Source organism: Nyctibius grandis, chromosome Z (assembly GCF_013368605.1).
Source record: "Nyctibius grandis isolate bNycGra1 chromosome Z, bNycGra1.pri, whole genome shotgun sequence".
Classification (NCBI taxonomy): Eukaryota; Metazoa; Chordata; class Aves; order Nyctibiiformes; family Nyctibiidae; genus Nyctibius; species Nyctibius grandis.
The window spans coordinates 95,910,952-95,938,081 of record NC_090695.1 but is presented as its reverse complement, the minus strand read 5'-3'; the positions used below and the strand labels follow the sequence as shown (position 1 = coordinate 95,938,081).

The window sequence follows — 27,130 nt, the reverse complement described above, 5'->3', positions numbered from 1 at the left end:
TACTTATCACAACACAAATTTAATTTCTTAGGCAGTTATAAAATTACAAAGAGCGATGGGCTAGCAGTGAGAGCAGGACACTTGGTGAGGTGGAATGTTAAGACAGATTTTTTCCACTTATCGACACAGATACTGAGCAAAGTGAGCACTGCAGGATGCAGGGTTTTCTCCAGGTGAGGAAGCAAATGCAAGAGCAAATAGATCCAGGTAGACAAAGGATTGAGTCGACACCCCATAGAAACCCAGAGCTACAGGTTTGGGAACAGGTCCCCACTCCTGAGAAACAAGTTGGACACATGCAAAGGCAGCGCGGGGGGAGTCAGCGCACAGATCGCTGGAGCCGCGTGGTGAAAGCCACAGCACTGAGACATCTGTAACGAGCACAACCGCAGCTATCTGCAAGCCAGAATAAAACCTTCCTGTCCGTTATTTTCAAGGCAGTGTAAAACGAGATTTGCCAATCTGACGTGTGTTAAAACGAAGGCATGTTATGGTTAGAAAAAAAGGAATTTGCCAAATTCCTTTGGTTGTGCAACTGGAATCTGAGAGGATTTATTCACCATCAAGAGCCATGCCTTCTTCGTTGCAAGCCTTTCATGGGGCAGCACAGATTCCAGAAGACAAAGACCTGCTCTGCACACGTGGAGAAGACACTCTGCCTTGCTCTCGGATGTCAACAGGTTAAATCAAGGTGACCGTTAGCCAGGACAGCTGGGGCACAGAATAAAACTTTCCGAACCTCTGCAGTGATTAATCCCCACCAGTGCTTTGGACAAAGACTCCTGTCACTAACAGCACCAGAGCATCTGCACACACAAGTGGTGTATGGAATAGCTCCGTGACCTGCAAGGAAAGAAATTCTGCCGTCTTACTGCGTGCTGCTTTGGTGCTAATGCTGCTACTAGAGCCAAGACAGCACAGCAGGGACGTAACACAAAAGAGTGCTCTGCTGATCGGCTTCTCAGGGCTCTACGCTAACCTATTCACCGAGCCGGTGGCATTTCAGTTCATTCCTCCCTTGTTACTATTACACGTAGATGCATAGTTCCTCTGTGGAGACACCTGTCCCTGTATTAAGAGCTTTCTCAGGTGTTTATTTGCATTCAGGTAGCCTTGACAAGCCACCACCTCTATGCCCACCCTCCGTAGAAACAGGCCCAAGAAACTCGCTGGCTAGGACCTGAAGCAGCAAGGTACACGCACACCTGATCCCAGACGGAGCACTTGCACAAAGGTCTTGCTGAACAGGGCCTCAGAAGAAACAGCTTTTACTAACAACTTTATGGTTTTTCCTTCCTCCTCCTCTGCCAGGCCCAGCCTCTTAACTATTAGATTTGTATCTATCACTTGTATTTTGGAAACAGTGACATAAGAAGAGTCCAGAGCAGATAAAAGCTTTCTGCCTCAGAACTAGAAACACAAAGTAGGGTAAACAGATGTCGGGACAGCAGCGGAGTATGTACACTCACTACCTATTTGCACATCAAGAGAAACAGCTCCTTCCCTACAGTACTCACTGGGAACAGATCCCACTGCAACCTAAGACCTGAGTTTAGGATTCCACATTTCTAAGTGTTCCCCCCTCCCCAGCTTTGGTTGTTTCAGTTGTCTGTCTCCACCCCCAACCCTCTATGGAGTTAAAGCCATCAAGAAGTGCAGTCTGTACCTAGAGAGACACACACTGTCACAGAACAAACACTGTCCTTCCAAGAAAGGTCAGTATAGGTGTTCCTGTATCATATGACTAGAAGCCCATGGCCACAGCACAGGGCTAGAGCCTCCTTGGCTTACCCTAGGGAATCCAGGGCTGTTAGACCACCAGAACAGAAATGTTTAGACACCACCTGATCCACAGAACATAACAGTGCAATCACATGCTCCATCCTCATGTGAGGATGCAGCTGCAAACAGCATTTCTGGTATGTTTAAGAAAAAAAAAAAACCAACACATCTTTGTGTCACTGGGATGAAACCCCAACCTGAAAGGCTTCTAACTTTGGTAGCGTACCACAACAGGGTGGTTACTGAGGACCTACAGCCATAAGAGGAAATGGCATTAGTCATATTTTATCTGAGAAAAAGTTTATATCCTCATGCAACGAACTTGAGACAAAACTACTGTCACTATTCAAAATACACTGTCAGTGGGGACCAAAAACTACCTGCTCTGCTCTACTAGCTTCATGCTGGTCACTAACCCCAGAATATTAATGCTTTTGCTCTCTAAAAAGATTTTCCCAGTTACAACAACAGAAAGGTAGATACTTTAACTGGTTTCCAGCTTCTACTTAAGAGTGAACCAAGCAGGGCATAGTGATTCAACAGTCAGTGCGTGGCTCAGGAGCAGGAGCATACTACAGCATATGGAAGACACAGTGAATATGGGATCTCCAGCTCACCTGTGGAAGGTAAGGGGTAAAAGTTAAGAAGGGCGTAAAATTAGTACAATAGATGTTCTCAATTTTTAGCCGTAAAAGTTACATTAAGGGGTGTATCCTGCTATGTAGCACGGCCTTTGTTACACTCAAGAGTTGTAAAACTTGTGTGCTTAGCAGACCAGTGTTGCTTATGTATGTTTACTGCTAACTCTACTCGTGGAGTCTATGCCAAGCCTCCAAGTATGTTATCAGGAATGTTCCCAGCTTGAGTCTGGAATGAGCAGACATCTGACAGCTCCTGGGCGGTTCAGTTTGCCAGCAAAGCTCACTGAGCTTATATTTACTTCAAGACTTGTATTTTATGCTGCAGTTATGAGTTCCACAGCAAAGCTGATAGCACTTGCAGTAAAAAAATAATTATAGACCACGGAATTTAGTTGTCAGCCAGAGCTTGAAGTCAAGAGACTAAGCGAGGTTTCAGCATGGCTCAGTGGTTTGCTTTGAATGTGCCAGGTTCTGGAGAGGACACCACAAGCCACTCCAGCCAACTACTTAGGACAGTCAAGGGTTTTCAGTGAATAAACAAGCCCACTCCCTTCTCTTCCACATGGACTCCTGTAAGAGCATCTTCCACATACAGGGACTAACAGTAGCCTCACTGATACAGGCAGCTCTCTTGGCAAGGGCTACCACCATCTTCTGCACTTCTAGAGGAAGAGAAAGCCCACCTGCCCACACAGGGCTTTGGGGACAAAGACTACTTCCTGCTATTGCTTGAGAGAAGACTTGTTAACAGTACCACATCCTAAAAGCACACAACTCTCTAGTTGTGGTAGGGAGCTCACACGTAGCTGGAGCACTCAGCTTCTGTCCTCCTCTCGAGACCTGCAATTTCCTTGTCTGTTTTATTTTTATTCCTTTGCAAGCAGTCAGTAGAGGGAAAGGAAGCAACCCCCAGTGCTACACAAAAGGCAAAGCAGGCTCATTTTGGCAAAAGAAATTAACACTCACCAAGTACTTTGCTAATTACTTGCTCACTAACTGTTATCCAAGACTTAAGAGAAGGCACATTACAACCCTAAAAACAGTCTGCAGCACTGCTCAGCTTCGGAAAACCCTGGGCAGGGTCAGGGCAGTTAAGGATTTATTCCAAAACTGCCAAAGAGACAAACAGTCCTTGGAGTGTATCACAAGAGGTACTCTGATGAATGGGGAAATAAAAAAAAAAGAATTTAAAATAAAGAAAAGCACTGTTATCCAGCAGAAGAGAATCCAGAAGAAAATTAATCTTTCAAAATCATTTATATTTACATCAGTATCTGGAAAAAAAATCATGAACTGTCACTATGAGAGCAGTGCACCCAGCCCCAGATTGAAGAGAAGCAAGAATTGTGAGCTACACCTTCCAGCTGAAAACCGTAAGGCTGTTTGAAGAGTGGGGCTGCCATACTCTACAGGGACTTCCATCCAGCCTGACAGAATCCTTGCTTTGGATAATTTAAAAAAAGTACAAAAAAAAAGTTATTGCTACTCTGCCAAGGAAATAAGACAATCTACAGGAAAGAAAGAAAGTGCATTCCAAGCCATCTCTAAAAAAAAAAAACCCACAAGCTTATCAGCCACTATGGGCTATAGACACCCCAGTACTAAAGGTGTACAAACAAGAGTCTCTAACGATTCCTCCTTCATTCTAGCTTCCTTCCTGCAGCAATTCCTTTTCTTCCCTGTAAAGGCACTTTCTATGTTCTATATCCTTACGCAGGGAAACACTTGCGGTTTTCCATCCCAACAAACAGAACAGTCCCACAAATACGCAACATTCAGAAGGAATTTTAATTAACAAAATGGTCCAGGAATGGGGAGGGAGAACCCAAAAAAACAGGCCATTGCATTTGAAAGGTTGCATGTCAGTCACTAGGTATGCCTGCAAGCCCATGCACAGGAAACCATTTGGACCTTTGTCAGTGCAGAACTAGTCTCAGCTTCCAGAACCACTTCTCTGCTCCTTCCGTATATAAGCTAAATATTATATACATATATAAAAAAAATACAAACTTGGGTTTGTTATAAAGTGGCTTCTCTCTCTCTCTCCCCGTCCTTTGCTTGCTTGGCACATGAACGCATGCAAAGCTAGTAGGCTCTGAGGGCTGCACAAACAGCAGGTTTTGGCAACAAAAAAAATAAACACAGCTAAAATAGATAAGCAAGATTAAAAGCCACTGAAGAAAACCATATATTTTTCCAATTGTATAGAATTAGAACTACAGCTACGACTTAAAACTGTAAGAGTCTGTCATCCTCTCTCCCAACTCATGTCAAAGTTCATAGCAGCATAACACGAGATTCCTCAAGAAACATCAAGCCAGTGTTCTCTGCTTCAGGAGTGAGTTCACAGGTCAAAGTTCAGTCTGTCCGAAGGATCATGGGAGGATGCTCACTATCTTCGTCCAATCTAAGTGAGTTGGTTTCATCTTCCAGGCAAACTCCACCCACAGCACCCAGGTCATCTGCATAGGCTGAAGAGAAAGGAACAAGTCGTTGGGGGATCAGCAGCACAAACTAAGGCTTGGATCCAAAGTGAATGATTAGAGCTGAAGTATCAAATTCTCATCCTCTCAATTTAACAGAGCAGCGAATCAGGCTAAAAGGTCACTGATCCCATAAAGGAACCACAGGAGCACTTATCAACCTTGTTAAAAAAGGGGGGGGGGCTATAATTCATATGTTTTGCATGAGGTCTGGGTGCAAAACTCCTGTATGAAATAATTGTGTCAGGACATCTCAAGAACCATTTGGCAAGTACTGCAACTCTCACTACAGTAATCAACCCTAATTCGAGACAAAGTTCTACCCAGAAAGCAGCAAAGATGAGTGATGCATCTATAGGAGGCTGCTGTACATCACAAGTGCTCACCAATGCTCCACATCACACCCGCAGTTATGAAAAGCTCAGTGTCGAAGTAGACGAGCTCACGCAGCCATCTAGAATGAAGCAATACGCAGAGGTGCTCTCTGCCCCATTTCCAGCCTTCTCCTTACCATGCCTTGTGGGTGAGGAAGGCACATATGTACCTTTAGTCACAGCGGCACTGTATGTCTGCGCTACCAACGGCCGGTCGTGGGATGCAGACTCTAGAATTTCGTTGGCTGGCTCCATACTGCCATCGAGCCTACCAAGCAGAGAGAGGTTAGCTGGAGAGATGATCTACCTGGGCATAGTACAGCTTTAGTTGGCAGCTACAGAAGAATATCTCATTAGACATGCAAGAATAATACATATACACGTGCAACAGGAGGAACTTGGTCCCTCCATTCCAGAAGACTGTCAAGAAGGCATCTGACAATGCTTCGTATTTAACACCGAGGACGCATCAGCGACACGCTTGCCTCTGACATGCCATCAGAATCTAAATCCTGATGCTACAAAAAAAAAAAAAAGACTCAAAACAAGAGGGCATGATAAAAAAACACAATAACCATTCCAATCAACAATATTACAGATTGTCTCTTGAGCTCTGTCCACAACAGAAGCAGTTGCTTCATACGCATACACCAGAAAAGCCCCTAGTGAAGGTATTAGAGCATTTCAGAGATTAAGAAGTGAAACCAGAGGTCATACCTTAAAATGTTCAGATAAAGGTATGATTTTTGACCAGTATTATAGATTGATCAAAGCTGCAAACCTGAATTATAATCATGAGTTATTTGTTTTCATTCTGATTGATCATGTAAGTAATCTGACTATATTACCCTAGGTTTTTCCTGCCAAACCTTATTAAAAAATAACACCACCTCATCATATTTTCCTTAAGTGTTCTGCAGTACTGTCACAGAACATCAGTTGGCTGGCCTGTATGCAAGGAAGTTTAATAAGGACAGCAGTAGAGAGATAATGCAGAAAATTTCATAGGCCAGGTTCCCCTCTGTGAAGTCAGAGTAACATCTCTTTCTCATCTCTGTAACCATTCATTTATTGATGAAGAGGATGGTATCAGACGTTTCAAGTTCTTGTTTAAGTAACTCAACTCAAACTGCCAAGTCAGAGGAAACAGGATCATACAGCTAACAGCGATTGATCCCTCACTGCAATCGGACAGTGTTACGTTTCTGCTGGTAAAGCGGTGCTTAGTGTAGTAGATACTAGGAAGGAAGGCACAGGGGGATTCTGAAGTTACTCATTCATGTCAGACGTCTGGAAAAAGATTAGTTTAAAGAAATGAGCTGCTCTAAGTTAGTTTGATTCTGGAATAGTCTAAGTTTAAGAACAAAGTGGATTTTGTGAAGAAATAAAATACAACAGTCCTCAGCTAATGTGGACTTACTTGTGCTGCTTCATTAGTGTGCACTCTCCTCCTTCTTGGGGGTCTAGGTTGTACATGTAGAGATACCCATCAGCAGCTCCCACCAATAAACGAGGGATCTTCTGGATTCTAGAAAGGTTTACAGGAGAGCAACAGATCAATAAGAACTGAAGAAAGCACACTCTCCTCTCCTCCCCTCCCATGATTTTCAGCCATTATTTTCCACATTCTTGCTCCTAGATAGGGAACATTGTTAACAGTTAGACAGAGCACCTAGGAAAGAACTGTGCGTAAAAAAGTAAGGCACAGCCACATTTTGGGGCTAATGCGATGCCACAGGAACCAAGCAACTTATACGTGACCCAGTAAAACAGATTAAGAAGTTACCATCCTGTTATCAAGCTTTGGGCAACTCCAGAGATAAATATTCTAACGGGAAGTGTTTACTTACTTCAGAAGTGTTACAAGGCTTAATTACTGCTTAAAGGGTGCTCTGAGATCAGAGAAGTGAGAATACAGACATGACATCAATGTAGCATTAAAACTATAAAACCCCCACAAAATAAGTTTACTACTGCTCAGCTTATTGCTTTGGTAGCTGTGCAAAATGGGACCTGCTTTTGGGGAAGACAGAATAAAGATCCTCAAAATTAACTTTAATGAATGCTATGCTGTTTTAGAGACAAGAATAATATGAGCTTGCTTTCAAAGACTTCTTTAATGGTTAGACTGATTGTCTAATTTTGCAATACACTAACACAACACACTGTATCACTCCCCTTAGCACTAATGGATGCAAGTGCCATAAGCCCATGGGTCTGTTCTCAACATCCTTCTTCCAAAATTAAAAGATGTCTTTAAACAACACTTAGAAATAGTTTATTCTCATGCAAATATTATGCCTTTCCCTCCTCCCCTTACAGGACTGTGAGGTGTTAGCTCTAACACGCTGTTCTTAAACTGGAAGAGGCTTCGAAATGATTACAGGTGATCACTGCTCTGTGTACTACCCACTCTGCTGGAGATGAGGTTATGTTCTACAGTGTCAGCCTCTCCATAGCTCAACGTGGCAATCCCATGGGTGATAAATGCAGGCTCAATTTCTCTACTCACGTGGCAAGTGCACAGATGTTTTTGTGCCCACAGAACGGCAGGCGGACTGTAGCAAAGGCTCTACCCTGGTTGAACATCTCTGTTACTTGAGAGGGCAGATAGCTTGTTGAGGCCATCAGCACTTTTCCAAAGTAACCTGTCCAGGTTGTAGGCTCTTCCTGAGGTCTACAAGTCAGAAGAAAAAGGTGACTGACTTTGCCTTCACATTAGAGAGAAAGGTGTGTAAACACTTTGAAACATCTTTTTAAAGATATTAAGCAGCTATTTGTTTCTCTTCAGAAATAACTAACACCCTTGAGAACTCTAATGCACTGTGTTTATGCTGCAGGCCACAACGTGTCCTACAATACCCTCAGCCTGTTATTTAAGTATGTTTGATTGTAAACTGATACTTCTGCTTATAAAACTGCATTTCATAAGGTTCATTATACAAGAGGAAGATCTACTGGAAAGTGCTACGCATCAAGATTTTATTCACCTGCTTATCACTAAGCAGATAATTGTTTCCAACAGCTTCCACAGAAGTGTAAGAAAGACTGTCCTTTCAAATCATAAATACGAACATTTTACAACTTGGTGCCTTTTAAAGCGCTATATGCAGCTGGAAGGCATTGCCGAGACAGCTCTTCCCATATGGATGTCAGAAGAGGTAAAACACCAATGTAACTGAAAATGCTAAAACTGCTCCACATTCCTCTGCCAAGGATGGCCAATTTCTCCTCAGCAGAAATACCTTTTCTATCCACTGGGAGAACAGTATGCAGCTCAGTAACAGTTGCTGATTCGTAAGTGACTTCTTATGCCCTTTACTTTACAGAAGTGTTCAAAAGAAGTCCACCCACACTTTGGAGAACTCATCCTGTTGAGTAGAATCAATTTTAAAGCCTTTTCCTTGAAAAATCTAAGGCACCCCTGAAACCTACTTTTCTTTCACAGTCTCAAGTTTGAAGATATGCACTGTCTCTGTGTTACTGGATGCAGACAGAAACATGCCATCCATGCTGAAAGCCAATGAACAGATGCTCACACACCTAGGGAAAAAAAAAAAACAAGGAAAAATATGAAGCATTATTTTTGACATTCTAGTACTGTACCAATCGGTGTAAGAAGCAAGCTAGTGTTAACTAACTTATGGGAACTGACTTAAATGAGTATATTACCTCTCCATTTTGGTAGGCAGGAGTCTTTCTACACATTCACCACTAAAGAGCTCCATAATGTTCACACGAGCTGTACCCTGACAGCTGGGAGGAACTGTGCTGCATAGCAGACTCACCTGCTCTTCTTCTCCTGTCAGTGATTGCAGATGACTCACAATTAAGCCAAAGCATTTGGCTTAATTAATAATTCAGCAGATTTCTCAGTCACCACTGCTTCGCAAATAAGGAAAAAGAACGTGTCCATAATAAGCACTCTGAATTCTCTGATACCTTCTTGAAGCACTTAAAGATCCCCATCAATGATGTTCAACTCTGATGTATAGCAGATATGGGGGTCATCTAGTAACAATCTGAACTCAGTCTTACCTCTGTCTAAAGTACAGTAGAACTACAGAGTTACTACTACCACAAATCATAGTACCATTTCACAATGGCTATCAATGATCACAGCACTAGAAGGATTTAGAAGAGAGCAGGAATATTAGACGTGCTGCCTCCGATTGCCATAACAATGCAATATATCTTACAAAAGGTGACCCACTTTAAACAGGTTCCCTCACCAATAAATTTTTAAAAGGCAAGAGGGAGTACAATTCTGACAGGATTGATTTGTAGAATAGTCAAGTCCAAAGGAGTGAAATTGGCAGACAGTCAAGCTGAAACTGTTATAACCATACAGGCAGGGATGAATGAAGATGAAACCAGGCAAAAATCAGGATGCCAGCTCAATTGCAGAACATACTGGAGATCTACCGTAAGGAATGAGCTTCAGATAATTAGCCCAGTTGAACTTTACCTCTTCACTCCCCTTCGGAATTCAAAGAGTTTCTGTCCCTCTGGAATGGAAAACACTCTTATTACTGTCCCCTGTAAAGAAAAAAAAATAAAATAATTTTTCATTTCATGTTCATTCATTGTGTATTAGCTCTAGCGAGCAGAGTACAACTGCAAGCAGCAAACCATTTTGCTGTTAACTTCTTGCCGTTGATGCATACCACACAGCAGCATTAAATATTTATGGAGCTTGTTCGTAGGATGCATTTGAAGAGTAGAGAAACAACAAGAGGTGGGAGCCACTAATGTAGAGAACACGCTATGCATCAAGAACAGCCCTTATCACATTTGATCATGAAAATGACCACACTAGACAAGTACCACAAGTACAGTCACCTGGATGTCTCTGTGCCTTTGTCAGATGTAACCAGTTACACCTTTATATTCTAAGCTTATTACTCAAAGAGCAGAGGCTTCAGACTTTCTAATTTATACAATTTAGATGGACAATTTGTCATTGTGTGCCAAAGACTGGCAAGACACTTCTCTCTATTCTGACTTTAACTGTCTTGTTTTCATTAGGAAGACAGCATCAAGACAACTGATTTCTAATAAGTATCCTGCACTAAAGGGAGAAACGCTTAGAGGATCGCCCTGATTATAGCCAGATTAAAATATGTTTATTTAAATAACCTTATTATCCAGCATGGAAATTGTGTCAAGTATCATTAGCAGTTTTTAACTTAGATTCGCCATTATAACTAAATCTCCTTTTTTGGCACTTGTGCATGGAATTGCACATGCTTAACCTTACTTAAAATGCTTAAAAACACATTTCATTTTTGTCACTGTTGACAATAAAAAGCCACCTTACCTTTTCTGATGCAGTAGCAAGTTTAGTACCACTTGCGTCAAATGCCAAAGCAGCCAAGGGACTATCATGAGCTGGGATCATATTAGCTGCTCTCTGCAGGAGTGAATCAATAAAACAGAACCTTAGTACAGCACAGGTTAAAAGCTACATGTTTGCAGCTTAAGATTGCGTATTTAAGAGCATTCAAAGCAAATATGGGTCTTTATGGACAACAGCTTCAATATTTGTTTCAGTAACTGCTAAGTAAGAGTACATAAAATTATCACTGAAGCATATGTTTAGAGAGTACAAGCAGTAAAAGGATACTTAAAAGACAATTAAAATAAAATTACTTTACTTTTCTCCACCCATTTGCCCAACTCCACTCATGAAATCTAATATTAGTGTCTGTAGTCTCTTTGCTGACATTCTGTGAAGTCTAGCTATATGAGATACTGTATAGAGGAACCTGAGTGTCTAGTAATTCCTCTCTGAGCAAATTAAGTAATTTCCAAAAACTGCATCTTTAGAAGTGGAAACAGCATTCACAAAGATCCTTACCAGATTGATGGTGTCAAAGACTTGTACTTCTCCAATAGTTGCACTTCCTGGATAGGCCAGGTAGCAGTTATCATTGTTTATTGATAAAGCACACAACCCTAGGAGGGATGCAGAAACAGAATTAGAAAGAGGCAAATTCCAGGACTTACGCAGGAAAACTTTCCTATTCCACATTTGAGTATTACAAAGATAACTCAAGTTATCCTCACAAGGTATCAAAAGAAACAGAACAAGGATGAGTAATCTCAGAGTCAACCTGCAACATATTCAACTATTTAACGTAAGTAAGTTTAATATAAAGTAGAAAAGGAAGAATACCAATAGAGCTACAATAACTGATTAAGCAGTAGAATTTCCCATGTCTGCCATGACTCCTAAAGCATTAACCTGACAAAGCCTGTAATCATATCAAGTGCTGGCAAAATCCAGTTTGTATCTCTACTGCTTCTTTCTAACATTTCAACACACCCACTCTAGGAGACTAAAACACTGGGAAGACGCAGTTTAAGGCACAGTCTTCTATTTGTTCTCAAAAACCTCACCTGGATTGAATAGGTAGGCTTTAAGACAACACTCATGTATCTAATTGTTACTTTTATTTGAAAGTGGAATTAACAATGTTACAGTTCCCTGTAGGAAACATCATACATTGACACAGAATGCACTTTTCAGTTATGTTAGCTTCTAACAACATACTTACCTGCAGGATTGGGAGGTGTCTCCCTGATTGTATGTAACACCTTCATGTCTCGTATGTTGTGTATATAAAGAGATTCTTCCAGACATACTATCAGCCTCTAGACATGGGAAAGAGGATGAAACACTCATATCAGACTGGAGTTTGTATTAATTTATCGATCCTAAAAAAATTGTATCCAAAAATGCAGTAGGTACCTTCCAACAGAGAAAAGGTTGTACCCACCTGATGGGAAGAAATAAGAGTCTGATAGAAGATACACAAGACACACCTCTTGACAAGGCTTCAACAGCGCAATACTATACTCGGTCACTTGAACTGACCAGTGCACTGGACTTCTCTCAACCACACTAGTGCAAATTGATTTAAATGAAAATGATTTACATTACTAGTTTAAAGTCAGCAAGCCAGAAACCTTCATTTAAAGCTATTTAATTCTTATTCTGTACCTGTCTTTATGTATTTTCCCCCCCTCAAGAGGCCAATTCACATGCGGAAATAATTTTCTGCTTTGGCTAAACAGAAAAAAACATACAAGACTTTTTACCATTTATAGAGCCTATTACTTGCTCATAATCATTTGTCAGGGGCTTTTTTTTTTTTTAAACTTTAAGTTCTTCGACATCTCATTTACACTTTCGTAGACTACATCTGGATGACCAACAAGATGTTACTCATCTAATGCTACCTTACTATGCTAGAAATCAAATTAGCCACTGTTTCCCTTACCATTTTAAACATGAATCCCAATCTCCCACACCTGATTTTTGGGGGCAGGGACAGACACCAAGATGATTTTCTCCTTTAGATGCCATTCTCTCTACTTTGAATGAACTGGTTGAAAACAGAGAAGTCTGTATTTGCAGAAAAGCCTACTAATGATTTAGCAATACAGCAAACTATGGTTTCAGGTACTTAACTCAAATTTCAACAGTTCAGTGATTTTTTTTTTTGTTTTTGTTTTTTTTTTTTTAAAAGAATTCAGCAAATGGTATTTAAAAACATATAAAGTGAATAGATAACTTTTAAGTTTAGGCCTGAAAAGAAATTGTCAGTTTCACATACTTTCACATTTAGGATCACAGGATGATTCACGTTGGGAGGGACCTCAGGAGGTCTCTAGTCCAACATCCTACTCAAAGCATGCCCAGCTTACTCAGGGCATTTTCCTAAGTAAATACACAAACACAGAACCAAAAATACTTAACCAAATACGAGTACTGAGATGGCATATAGAAGCTACGGTTGGAAAAGTACGAGTTAATTTCAAATAGCAATTCTGTCACCAAAGAAGAGACATCAATCAGCAGAGGAAGTGCCAGAATAAGATCCACAACCCGTTCCCGTGGTTTCACCTAGTCAAAATTACTACTCACCTGTCTATTGAGTTTGACAGCCAAGATGGTATTGGAGTAACTGTAGTTGCAAATCTCTGTCCCCTTCTTAAAGTGACAAACTTTCAGCTTGCGTGGAGCTTTAAGGCTAACTATGGCCACCAGACTACTGGAGAACAGCCTCTCCACAATGCACACATCTTCTGTGTCAGCTGAGGAGTCACAGTAACGAGGGAAAAAACACAGAGGGAGATTTCAGGGAAGAACAATGATGAACATCAAGAAATACTGTCTAAGAAAATACAGTCTAACACCACAAACATTCTGCCACAACAGGTCAAAGTTAAGGTGGGATGCAGGACCGTTTTTTAATGCAGAAAATCTACACAGTAAATGTTGATTCACAAAGATTTCCCATCCCCGTTCTCCCCGCCCCAGGTGTCATGCAAGTTTATGCTTCAGAACAGAGCGTCTACTCCCCCCTGCCTGAGATACAACAGAAAGAAATCCCAAAGATATGAAACCCAGCAAATTGTCAAATTCCAGAATCTTACAATCCTCTCTCATCTCTGCAGAAATCGAGGAAAAGCAAAGGTTTGGGGGTTTTAGTTTTTTTCATGTGTTTTTTGTTTTGTTTTTAAAGCTATACTATGCATGGAAGGGCTTTTGATGATCAAAAACCCTGGAGTTTTTCTTCCTGGAGAGGTGTGCAGAAGTACTCAAAGAAGCTGGTAAACTCATTTGTTATAAGACTGCTTCAGCCGCTGATTATTACTTTTTACCCATACTATCTTTTACCTGAGAGTCCCTAAAAACAATTTGTACAGGAATCACCGAAGCCCAGCATGGAGGCACAGCCATAAAACAGCGTTACTTTTCTCACACGTTCTACCATGGAAGCACTGGAGGAACGCAAGTCATCATTCAAAATGTGGGGAAGGCAGCAGGAGGGAGGAGAGTCCAGGATCTCTGGCAAAGAAGCACTTTCAGAGCATTTGATTATAGTACAGTATTGGACCAAGCTGGTAGGAGTCCAAGTCCCACCACCAGCTACCCTGGCAAGTGTGCTTTCCCCTCCCATGCCCTGAAGCTCCCTTCCAAAAGCCCCAGAGACACTGTGGACATAGTTTTCACAGCAGGAGAAAGCTGGGGAGAGTTTTACCACACTCTGCAGCTCTCCCATAGCTACTGGCTACATCTGCCCTTCCATTAGACAACTGAATCAAGACAAGCGACTTGAGCCTTTGGCCTTGATCCATCAAAACAACCAAACTTTTCACAAGTCAGTGTCTGGATTAGCTCAATGCTTAACATATTCCAAACTGTAAAACTGCCAGTAAAAAAAACCCCTTATTTCTGAAAGCTTCTGTTTTGGCCAAGAGGCACATTAGAGAATTGGCACTGTTCTCATCACCAGTGACAGAAATTCCCTGAAAAAAAGTTCTGCTCAACATTCTCAACATATGACAATGTCATCACTGTGTGACATATCTGCTTTGAAAGTGCTTTTTCTGGGCAGTTATTTCAAGAAAAAGAACAGAAAATATTTAATGCTCTACATTCTTTTGAGAGAGAGAGAAAAATAGCCTCCTTATGGAAAAGGAACAGGTTTATACTACGCATTTTCAGTATTCTATGCAACATAATTGACTTTTATCTAAATCTCATATTTAATATGGTACTTTTCCAGAGAAGACAAAACAGCTCACAGAGGCTTTGAAAATTCAATTTCCTCACTTTTGCAACAGGGCTAATGCATTTTAGCAGTGACTGTTTTCAAGGAATTGTTCTCCATTTTCCTGATGCCACACACAACACATGGAAAGAGAAATACAAAAATCTGTTTCAAGAAATTTATGCATAGACTTTCAAATGCAGAGGTCCACACTCCTTGAATCAGACTAGTAAGATAAAAGATTCTCAAATATTTTACATGACAGGTTATCAGCTTTCCATCTAAGCCTGGAGTCCTTCGTAACAATGGCATCCTTTTACAAGAGTCAGAAGACCAGCACAAAGAGACCCAAAAACCACCATCCCACTGCTCCCTGCTCCTGGGCAAGCACAGCTCCTTTCCCCATTCAGGGGCAACTGTGTTAAGACACAGCTGCTGGGATCTGTTACTCTCCCAGGCAGGCAGGAGAACTGGTATTTCAGAGGAGGAAGAGCAGCAGAGATTCAGATGGAAAAGTGCTGTCCTGTGCTGCACCGATGGGAAGGGCAGGCAGCAGGGAAGAGCACTACCAAGAACTAAGCAGTCACGGACAGAATAAAAAAATTTCAATAAGAAAAACACTTGAAAGGTATAGACAATCCTTCAGTCTCCCCATAAAAAGACTTACTATAATACAAACAGCTTTAGAGAAAGGCATTGGGATGGGCTTTTAATTAAATTCACTTGAAAAACACAGGATGCACCTCTGTTCCTTTGTCTTCCCCTGACAGGAAGAAGTGATAAAATCTCTTCACAGCTGCCAAGTCATGTATGCTTCCTAACAAGTACCAGGCTATACTGCACATCATACATCCAGCTGACCTCAATTAATCATGTTTAGAAGCACTAGTTAAATCCTATAGCAATTTTATTATTCAGGTTTTTTTTCTATTTGTATTTTCTCCTTTGCACTACACGAGTGAACGTTACCAGAAACTCCGATTCAAAATAAGTAAGAACAAAAAACTGCAAAATGATTTAAGTATCAGCAGTGAGGGGAGAACAAGCAAATACATAACAAGATTAGTGTCTCATAAACACAAGCGTGTAGCATCACAAACAAGAGCTGGTTAGAACCAGCTAGATTATGATCAGCTGTGCTTTTATTCCATTTTTAATCCAAGAACATGAAGCATGCTATAGGCATTCATTAAGCCTTAAAGCACCCTTCAATCTAATACTTATTTTTACAGGGGGATCAACTGAGCAGGGAGTTAGGCGATTTGTACAGAGTCACAGTAGAAGTCAGTAATGGGAGCAGACAAATAAACCTCCCATTCTTTTCAGTCATTCTCTCAAACACAAGACAGCTGGGGCATATTCTGTAGTTTACTTTAGACACCTACACAAGAACTTGCAGATCAGTCTTACAGAAGAGAGGGAGAGGTCCTTAAAGTCCTCACTCAAAAAAACACAAAATCTTTAGACTCACTTAAACTACATTGGGAGGCAGGAGGCACACGTCCAGGAGGCCTCAAGATACTTTGCCTTGTGGAAAGGAGGCAGCCAATACACAGGAAGCCCTCCACCCACCATATCAAGTTTTAAACAGACAAGGTTTGCAAGTCCAAGACTGAAAATTATTTAACTGCGTACAAAAAATAAAGATCTCAGATATTCAGCTCTGCTGCAGACATTGCATGCCCTATGAGCAGAGGTCAACACATGCTGGCTTACCCACGTCAAACCATCAAATTTTCTACTAAATGTTACCTCAACATTCTGTGCTTTGTATTTATGGACTTAACACTCATGGAAGAAAACTTATATCAGAGGTTAAGCCAATACAGGCATCCCAGAACAGTTTGAAGACAAGACTGAAATCAGCAGGTCTAAATTCTAATCCCAGCTGCTGTATCAGTTTATTGCAAGATTCTGAGCAAGGTCCTTTATCCAATCTGTACTTTTTCTTTCAAGGACTACCTAGAAGAAGCAGCTCGCAAAGTTCAGTTCAGTCTCTCTCAGTATGTTTATTCAGTGTCTTGTGTAACAGGAGTCATCTTCACCGAGTCTCCTGGGGTGGTATCAGGCCAGACACTGTAAGTGCCTAACATACTACAGAGGTCAGGTACGTAAACTCAACGGCATAAAATGGAATTCAAGCCACCAATTAACCAGTACAACCAGACCATGACTCAAACAGGCAGATGTAGCTGCAACACGATTTAACCTGACCACAGGTGCCTAATTTGAACCTCACAATTACTTCTCTCCATTGACTGTATACAGAAGCAGGCTGTCACCACAGGTAACAGGTGACCTGAATCACACACCATTTTCAAACTTAAGATGCCACAGGGTCAGGTCACTTAGGGAATGGAGTCTGAAGACTCTGTTGTGTCTGTTGTGTAGCATGATACACCAGGATCCTACTACAACTGCTGACTTCATAGCTACTGGTACCATCTGTTCACATGGAATTTGTAAGAAAGCAAGGACACTCATGCATAGCATTCATAGCTTACTTATTAGCACCTCAAAAAAAGGGAAGTCAATGAACTGCTGGCAAAACAGAGTATACCACTTCTCCCCCCAAGCCTCCCTCCATTTCATCTCATATACTACTCAACTGTGATCAGCATTGAGAATTTATGGGAATTTGGATTAACCGCCCCTTTGGACGAGTAAACCTGCAGCTAGCATGTTCAAAAGTATCTTTTTAACAGCAAAGATTGGGATTAAAAAAAGATAACTGAGGCTTTGGCTTTTTGATAAATGTATATTAGTGGTTGCCTGCCTCAACAGCCAGTATGAAGACCCAAAAGACCCTCTCTCACATCAATAAATTGGATTTTTATGCCCAGCTGCTACATAACCTGGCTATTGGCATAAACTTAGAAAAGCAAAGAGTTCTTCTCATAGCTATTACCAAATTTCACAACATACCAGCTAAATTTAAATACAGAAGACTGATACATAGTTTTACCCTGCCAGCAATCAATTGTTTTGTATTTGTGTGATATTTCATCATACACTTAAGGTTCCTCCTATGTCAATTTCAAACCACCTGTGAAAAAATGAAACATGTCTCATTCTTCCCAAATTAAGCCAATTGAAGGGATTAAAAAAAAATTAAAGAAGATGATACTCACTGCATTCATAGATCTGCTCTAATTTGTCCACAGAAGAAAGAGAGAAGAATTTGTAGCCTGATTTACTGCCAACTGCAAGGGATCTGAAAAAGAAACAAGACAGGAACACAAACTAAATCAACTGTGAATTATCCTCAGACAGATTCTTACCCTATTCTAAAACTAGTTGGGCTAGCTCAGTAAAAAAAGGGATAAAAAGCTTAACTGAAAAAGCCACGATAGCCATAGATAGCTTCCTCAACTCTGAAAAGGGCAAACAGCTTCAGAATTACCCCAGGTGTGGAATCCTGCTTCATATTTTATGAAATGAGAGTTCACAGCTTAACGTAAGCCTACTGCCCAATTCATACCAGTGATTTCTCCACACGAACTAAAAGGTTTAGTGTGGAGGAAAGATGATGACTTGAATAATGCAATGCAAACCAATGACATCATTGCCTCATCATTAGAGGTGACCTCCAAGATCTTTCAAACCGGGATTGTCTGGGGGTTTTTTGCTCTTTATACTGTAACCTTCCCCAGCCACCCCAAAAGAGCATTCATATTAAAAAAAAAATAAAAAGGAATTCAAGACCGCCAACTCTAATTTTCTCTGGTTTTATTTGATGATATTCAAGCACCTCCGAAGAACATTGTTAGGTCTCAGTCTTACAAATACTCGTGCCGAATCTTTGATCAGAGGCGCCCTCTTAAAAATGCTAGTCACTGATGTTAAACAGATTTTAACAATAGTAGAACATTAAAAAACTGACTACAAACCCGTCTTTCCTCCATTACTCAATTTTCACACTTAGCTCACAGACCATTTAATTGCTTTTCCAGTCAGAGTCAAAGACAGGTCTTAAATTTTAAGCTAGAAAAACCTTTAGGCTTGTCTTGCAGGTATTTACATATCAAGGCAGCAGACAATGGCACATTCTTATTTTCCCCTTCTCATGCAGAGGACGATTTTATGCCACAGAAAAAGAAAATTAACAGTCAATACAAGTGTGCAGCAGTGTATTAGTATGCTTATAGTTCACATATTTCTTACTGCCAGGACACTGGAGAAAAACTAATTAAATTCCAATAAAAAGTATTTCGATATGCCAAACTGTGGCGAGTCATTCAATACAAGGCTCAAACCCAACCCAGCCAGTCACCCTGCCAAAATGCCCTTCTGAACTCCGCAAGATGACTCTCTAATTGAGACGCACTAACAATTAGTTCTGCATTTAGAATACAATACAGATTCCTAGATTTCTTGCTCTTTCTGTATTTTCCTCTCATGGCTCCACAGTGAGCCCTTTTTAAACTTCAAGGTACCCAGAAGATGAAAAATTGTTCCTCAAATGGCTTCCCCTCTGAAATTAAGATCCCAAGCTATAAAATCGACTTTGGTAAGATGGTATGACCTTCTCATCTAGAAAAAAATACAGTTGGTACAGTTTGGTTAAGAAATTATATTTGAGAAGGTTTAAACCTTCAAATTAAAATATGCACCATCCAGGCAAGAGAATTAAGCCTCCCAGATTCAATAACCAAGATATTGCAAAAAGCATATTAGGCTTACAGAGAGAGAAGCAACTGTAAAGCAAAATTTTGTTGCTGCTCCTCTAAGTCCTCTTAGAAATACTGAATTTAATTTTACTTCAGACAAAATCGGTATGTTCAGCAGACTATATCTGATTAGTTGCCAAAGATGCTTCAGTGTTTTTCCTCAACTGCTTTTACACAACTCAATCAAAATCCAAATTCTGTGAGAAAATATGAAATTGTAATTTGGGAAAAAAAAAGTAATGAGTTAGCTTTTCTTAGATCATGCTTCCCTCAAAAGAAAGTTTAACAAAGAATGAATTAAAACTGTCACTTCACAAAGGTAAACAAGCACCCGAGTTAAAAATAAATGGTCACAAGATTCCTTGCAATATAAATGATCTACAAAAGACAGGATGATTTCCTCACGGAGAATTCCACATAGCAGCTATTTGCTAGGCAGAATTGATTCCTGTATTGTACTTACAGCTTTAAATACAGAATATTGCTGTATCACTGTTTTACTGACAGTATTACCAAAACCAGTAGCAAGACCATTTTTCTTGTCCTACCAATTACCTATACCTCATTTAAATAAGCTTCAGACAATGGTGAAAGCCAGTCGTATACATGACAAAAATCATTAGACTGAGTAAAGCCAAAATGAAGAAGCACAGACCGGACCTTTCCATCCACGGCAACTGCTTTTTGTTATTTCTTTCAGGATCAGCGTGATGAAGTCACAAATCATTTGTTTACCCAGGACAGTTCGAGCCAGTATAATTAAACCCATTTCAGTATACAAGCACAACTGCAAAACAACCCATTTTTCTTCTAGAACAGCATTCTTGGTTTTGGAGGGTTTGGTGGTTTTTTTTTTTTTAATGTACTCTCAAATTACTTCTTATGAAACTACTGGAAAAAGGCTTTCATATGTAATAAGAGAACTCACTAGGCTGAGTTATACCAGCATAATCATAATGATTTCAATTCCCCATCTTCCCCCGCACCGGTATTACACTTAAGCCCTTAAGACACCTGATAGCTATCTAAACCACCAAATCCCACAAAACAAGTATCTAGCCAAAATTACCTCACCTCCGAAAAAATGTGCAGCCATATGGGAAGAAATATGATCAATAAGCCATTCAGCTATTGCTCAAATAGACAGTGGCCAACAAGAAGCTACTGTAGTTTATCAGAAGCTCCTTTTACAACGTGGGTGTTATGCTGTATTATCACCAATTTTCAGAAGCTGATGAGAGACTGAAATTGAAAATAAAATCAACATCCAAAAAAATTGCCTTTTTTCTTCTAACATTATGCTACACACAAGGTTTTTTTAGCTCTGTTATGTGTAGCCTCTATTACACACCTTAGGTTGTAGACTTTGAGCTATTTCATCATCAAGGTTGTCTACTCAGTACAAAAATCACCAATATAGCCATGATTTATGAAACTGTGTTTACCCACCTTTTTCAAAGACTATATAAATCTTGAGAGTATTTTCAAGAGCAGCTGTCATAAATAATTAAAACTAACCCCATCAAGCGGACAGCATTATGAGATATTTCACACAGACATTTCAAGATGCTGACGTTCCCTGTAAGTGCACTCACCTACAGTGGGAAATCAGCTGGTTCCATCTCTCTGGCTCTTTAGAAACAAGTTTTTTCAGATGGGTTAGAATCGTACAGGTTTTCTTTTGCTTCTTTAATATACACACAGAAGGAAGAAAACCAGTTTTTTGCTTTCTGTGTCATACAGGACCTTAACTATTAATCAGAAATGTTCTACATTAATCAGAAAGATCCTACTAGGGGCAGTTTGCTCAGATTAAAATCAATTGCAGCTGCAGTATACACACAACCCCAGAAGTCATTACTATTTTAAATAACTGGTTAATTAAACTTACTTTCATTATGATACAGTCTCATTACACTAATGCTCCACCTCATTTCAAAACCAACGTAAACTTCCAAAGACAAAATGTTTTGTGAACAAAGGCTTAGGATGAAGAGGTGAAAAATAATAATAAAAGAAAAAACAATGAAATTACATAAGAATTATGAAGGAAACTTACTTTGCTTTATTTCCCCCTCCCAAACATCTGCTGAAAACAAAGTCGTAACATCTTACAGAAATGTCTTAAAAGAAAAGTCACAAATGTCATTGTTTTGGACAAAAGCTAACTACAGAAACTCATACGTTCAACAGATTTATTAGCAACACTCTGACAACCCACAGGAGATTTTCCCATTGTTCTCATATTGAAAGAAAACCCCCACAAACTTAAATCTGCCACGGCAAAAGGAGACCACACTCGCTCATCACGTAACATGCAGCAATAGGCTGCATGTTCTGATAACAGAAAGTTCATAATCCAAGTAAACATCCCTACTCTCAGGCCAAATCCCCGTCCAAATTGTCACACGCTGAGGAACAGCTCCTCTGGCCAGCCCACCTCAGCTGCTATCTCCATCCAACAACAGCAAGTAACACGACATACGATTGCTTCTCTCAGCTATCCTCCCTGAGCACGAGAGCTCCGTGATCCCTCTTTCCTTCCTTTTTATGGTTTAGCTTTAAAGCCTCCTTGGAATAAAGAGCTCTCCTGTCCTCAAGGATCACTGTGAATGGCACCTGAACCTAGGAGAAACAAAGGCAGAGGAGTGAATGCTCAGCACCTTACCCTTGTACCTCTTACCACAAGCAGTTTACTACAGAGATCCAAACTTCACACAGTAAGGGAATTTTAATACAGCTTCTGCAGCATGAAGCATGCCATATAACTTGAGAACTATAAGCATTTGCTGAGAACATAGAAACAACCCATTTATTTGGGCAAAAAAAAGGGCAGAAATAAATCAGAAAGAATACATATATGAACCTGTCACATTTAACTCCATACATAAATGGAAGCTGAGACTAAAGACGACCTTGCAAATAAGGCATACACCAGTGTTTTCATTAGAAATCCAGATGCAAGGTTTCATTTTGTCCTTTCATCAGGAGTCTGTTTTCAAAACCACAGCAACTATTTTGTTTCCAAGTGTTGCCACTTGATTCCTTATTTTTAAAAAGGCGACTAAGACTTCTCTACAGTCTGTCCACTTGCATTATTTCACAAGTAGGCTCTCTGGGTGTTTTAGGGTTTTTTTGGGGGTTTTCTTTTCTTTTTTTTTTTTTTTTTTTTAAATTGAATCTGAAGACTGTAGAAGTCACTTTTTAAGTTCTTCCAAAGGCATTTCTCTGGGAATATTTGTTTAACAATTTAAGGACTGAAAGTTGTACCTATTTTATAGATACATATAAGCTTTAAGATCTTGAAGTTACACTTTGCTTAAAGAGTTACAAACTTTCATTACATCAGGCATTTCCCTTATGGGTTTTAAAGCTGTTACAAGTTTGTGAGGTGATTTTAATTTTTCATAAATGTATCCATGCTCAGTTTCAGTAGCTCTCCCAGAAGTAATACAAACAGCACTCAGGTTTAAGCAATACTTCTCACCAAATATGTATCATTAAAGATTTCTAACTATTAAAACATACCAGCACCGAGGTCACCTACAAGCTTCTACTGCCTGGTTTTGCTAGTATACCTGAATTCTGATCGGTTATTTCACTTTTATCCACAAACTGGAGCTTCTGCCTCCCAATCAGAGAGTGCCAGTCATGCTGAGTTGTGCAATGATTGATTCACTAGGGAAAAGGGCTAGGTCCAAAACAAGCACACTAACATCTTCTGAAAATAACCTTCTCCATGTTTTTACTTAATGAAAACATATTATATCAAAGAGAACCCACAAACCAACCACTTCTGCTGCATTACAGATGGAGTGTTTTCAGGCAGACTTCCAGCCCCAGCCAATAATTCAAAACTCTCACGTCAATAAAGCTTGGGGCAATACGGAATAAAGAGGCAAGACAACACTTGCAATAATGTAGATACTATTCCAAGAGACAATGTCACTACATAGAGTATCCATGAATGAAGATTAAAAAAAAAGTTAAGTCTGGGGACAAAAAACAACTAAAAGGAAGACAGAGGCTATCTGCTTCAGTCACCAGGGATTGCAACAACTGGGAAAAGCAACAGCAACTTTTATGTTGACAACATTCTTCTAACTACCAGCAATCCAATCTCCCAAGACTAAAAGCCACCACAAAGCTCATCTCCTTCCTACAGGAGACAATAATTAATTGCCAACCCTTCATAAAGCCTAGGAAAAGTTAGCTTGATACCTATTTTTACCAGCAACAAGTACCATATTTTCCTAATGCAAGACCACTGGCTCTGCTGGGTAGGTAAGTAAGACACATTTGAGTATGAGTGGAACTGACACCTTGTTAAGTTGAAGGTAAAAGCTTTAAATGTAGTAACAACAATGCACCCATGTAATTTATTTTCTACTTTTGTCTGTCAGCGATTTTTTTAATTACTGAAGCACACCTTAAACTATGATGTGAGCTCTACTGACGGGGACGATGTAAACAAAGCTTGTCTTTCATATATTGCCTGAAAGAATATGCATTTGTTTACCTTGCCTGTCTGGAAAAGGACTCCAGTTACTTGTAATATAAGTTGAAAATAAGTAATCTTTCTGAGGTCCAGCATGGGAAAGTGTAATTCATTCCTAGTAAGTTCTTTCCAGTACTTCTCACCCGGTAAATGGTGATGATCTAGATATTTAGAATAGTATACTAATAAACCCAGGGAGCCGCTTTCTTGTTTCTGTAGTCAAACAAGAAACTAAGAAAGATCATGGGTGGGGAAAAAAAAAAAAAAAAAAAAAAAAAAAATCAAATAAACTTTAGTATGAGGAACTTAACACAACCACTAAATTCTACTCAAGAACTAGAATGCAACTTGGTTATTTGGGTCACTTACCACATCAGACAAGTGTTTTAGCAAGAAGCTGCTCACAATGACATCTGCAAGATTTATGGTTTTAGACTTACTACTTTTCTTAGATTTCTTTTGAGACACTGTTAGAAAGAAGTGATACTTACTCCACATCATCCAACCACCTCATTTGTCTCAAAGTAAGTGGCCTTTTATATTATCATCATTTTGAGACAAAACAAATAAATATAAAAAGGCTCCTGTTGGTATGTCACTTCTATAACGGATATCTGAAAATACAAAAATATGCCAAGACGACAAGAAAGACTTCGTATCCCAAGACTTTGAATTACAAAGATACATGGGCCAGGCCTGGATCACATAAAAAGATAAATCGAATCACCAGAATTGTCTTGTCAGTTAAGCTGAAGTCTATATAAATATATATATATTTAATCTACCCACACAATGGGCATTAGAATGCTGAAGATCCAAAGAATCAGCTATGGGCACAGAAACTGAAGAACACTTTTTAGATATTTACAAAAATGAAATGGGAAAAGTATCCAAGTAGCATACACAGTTGAGGATTAGAAAGGAAAGAAATCATTAGCCACTTGTCCTTTCTTCCCCATAAACTCCAAGTTAAAAAGGAATCATGCTTCACTCTTCCATGAAGAAAGATTTCAAGGTGTACAAGCCAAAGACTACCTAGATAAACTCACATTACATTTGCTTTCTTTTTACTTTTGTCTTGGCTTTGTTCTCAAGTCAAGCCTGCAGCAATCTTGTTCAGAGAGGTTTTTTTTGGGTCATAACTCTGATCTTTTAAATATATTCAGCTCTCCACAAAACCAAGGTGCAACTGAAAACAGCCAGTTGTTTTAGTGAAGGAGAACTAGTAAAGCTTTTAGATCACCAAGTTGGACAGAACAGTTTAACTTAAAAACTTATATAATGACCTTTATAAACTGCAAAAGAAAGATATGACAGATTTCCTAGTTGTTATGGCTTGTTTTAGCTAGTAACAGGTAAAAAATGGATGGCATCTGAGCAAAACATCGGCATGTTTTATATGCAGAACGACAGAGCCAGCTCTATATGGGGCTCGATGAAAAAACATGAAAAGCAGTTGCAAAGTCTTTGGCTTGAATCAACACACACGGATAATGATTTACTTACAAATACACAGAAGACTATTGCTTCCCCCCATTATTTATCATAAGTTATTTACTGTTAAAGTCTCTTCTCTCAAGTCTATCCAGCTCCACTTGCTCATCTCTTCACCCCCAACAAAACCCACACAAGCAAACAGAGTATTCCCTTCTGTGATGTGACCCTTCTCAATCTTGGCAGTCACCATAAACAATCTTCTTGCCTTCACGATTCCCATGTGCTACAGTACCTGCTGAACGCAAAGATCTCTTCTGTGAGGACAAGATATTATTGCTTGTAAAACGAACAAATAAGCTGTTAAAAGAAAAAACCACCACCACACACGTGGCTTATGCTCTGTGATGCCAACCTGAGATCATTTCCTCTTACTCACTTCCTAGAACAAAACTCCTCCTTTCTCAAGCACAAGTTCTTTTGGTTATTGCTCTCCAGTTTCATCTCTCAGGTATTTAAGACAGTCAAATCCTTCTTTAAAGGATCTTTAGTGCCCCACTTCCAACTATTAAAGATTTCTTAAGTTGAAAAATATTGCTTGTTAATACCCCATATGAAAACTAATTAATCTAAATATGCTGCAATGGTTAAATAACTTGCAAGATGTGCAGCATAAACTATCTGACCCTTTCTAGAATTGAACCATGAGTAAGTGCAATTTCAAGGACTACACGAGAAAGGCCTCTTTTTCAAAATCAAAACTGAAAGCAGCATGGACTCATAAAAATACCTTTAAGCCTAAGGCATACTGCTTCAACACAGAGAGGAGCTAAAAATAAAAAAGCTGTATGAAAAGACAGGTATAATGAGCTTTTGCATAAAGTCTTTGCACCTCCTGGAAGACTTGGGTCTTCATGTTATCTCAGTCTTTCCTAAAGGCTGGACATCATCAAGAAGCAGAAACAGCCCTCCCTCCTCTTCCCAGAGCAACAGCGAGCAACGCCTCGCAAGTACAAGAAGGAAAAGCTCCCGAGGGCGACAACATGGGGGAGGGAGAAGGCAACATGCTGTAACCACAGCTCAAGCAGCCCATTAGCCCTCCGCTGCGTGTCCCTGCGAGAGCGGCCTCACACCCTACAGCTCCCCACACAAACCAGAGAGGAGAGGGGGGGTGTTCCCACCCCCCTTCGCCGCAGGGATGAGGGGGACCCCGGCCCCGCTCTGCAGCAGTGAGGGGCAGAGGCTGCAGCGGGGCCCCCTGCCATGGGAAGGGGTGACACCAGGGCGGAGCGGGGGGGGCACTGCCACGCCTCCCCCAACGCCCAGGCCTCCGCAGCGTCCCCCGGCCGCAGCCCTCTCAGGCACCCCCTCCCTGCGGCCGGGCCCCCCCGGTCAGGCCGGGCCCCCCATCTCAGGCCGGGCGCCGCCCCCTTACGTGTTGTCCTGGTTGAAGTTGGCGAAGAGCAGATGGCCGCTGCCGGCGTCGCCGCTCTGACTGGCCAAGTTCATGGCGGGACGGCCCCTCGCCACCCCCGTCCGGCGGGGGGGAAGAAACGCCTCCAGCAGGCAGCGCACCTCAGCCCCGGCGGCCCCCGCCGCGCACCCGCGGCCTCCTCATCCCCGCCGGCCCCTTGTTTACGCTGCGGGCGGCGGAGCGGCCCCGCGCCTGCGCCGCCCGCGCC

The 27,130-nt window shown here is 40.6% G+C and overlaps 1 protein-coding gene across 2 annotated transcripts; it reads right to left on the bottom strand.

Annotated features, from left to right (window-relative positions):
- WIPI2 (WD repeat domain, phosphoinositide interacting 2) lies at positions 1 to 27,130 on the bottom strand. Of its 2 annotated transcripts, none has more exons than XM_068423158.1 (12): positions 26,884 to 27,130; positions 17,978 to 18,060; positions 13,214 to 13,383; positions 11,841 to 11,937; positions 11,141 to 11,238; positions 10,601 to 10,693; positions 9,749 to 9,819; positions 8,716 to 8,823; positions 7,793 to 7,957; positions 6,701 to 6,808; positions 5,418 to 5,548; positions 1 to 4,894 (listed from the first exon to the last, which is right to left on the bottom strand). In XM_068423158.1, exons 1-12 carry the CDS (start codon positions 26,955 to 26,957, stop codon positions 4,782 to 4,784), a joined length of 1,311 nt encoding a protein of 436 aa, XP_068279259.1. In that variant the 5' UTR covers positions 26,958 to 27,130; the 3' UTR covers positions 1 to 4,781. The 2 variants fall into 2 exon arrangements, with proteins under 2 accessions (XP_068279259.1, XP_068279260.1); XM_068423159.1 differs by having other exon boundaries at positions 5,451 to 5,548.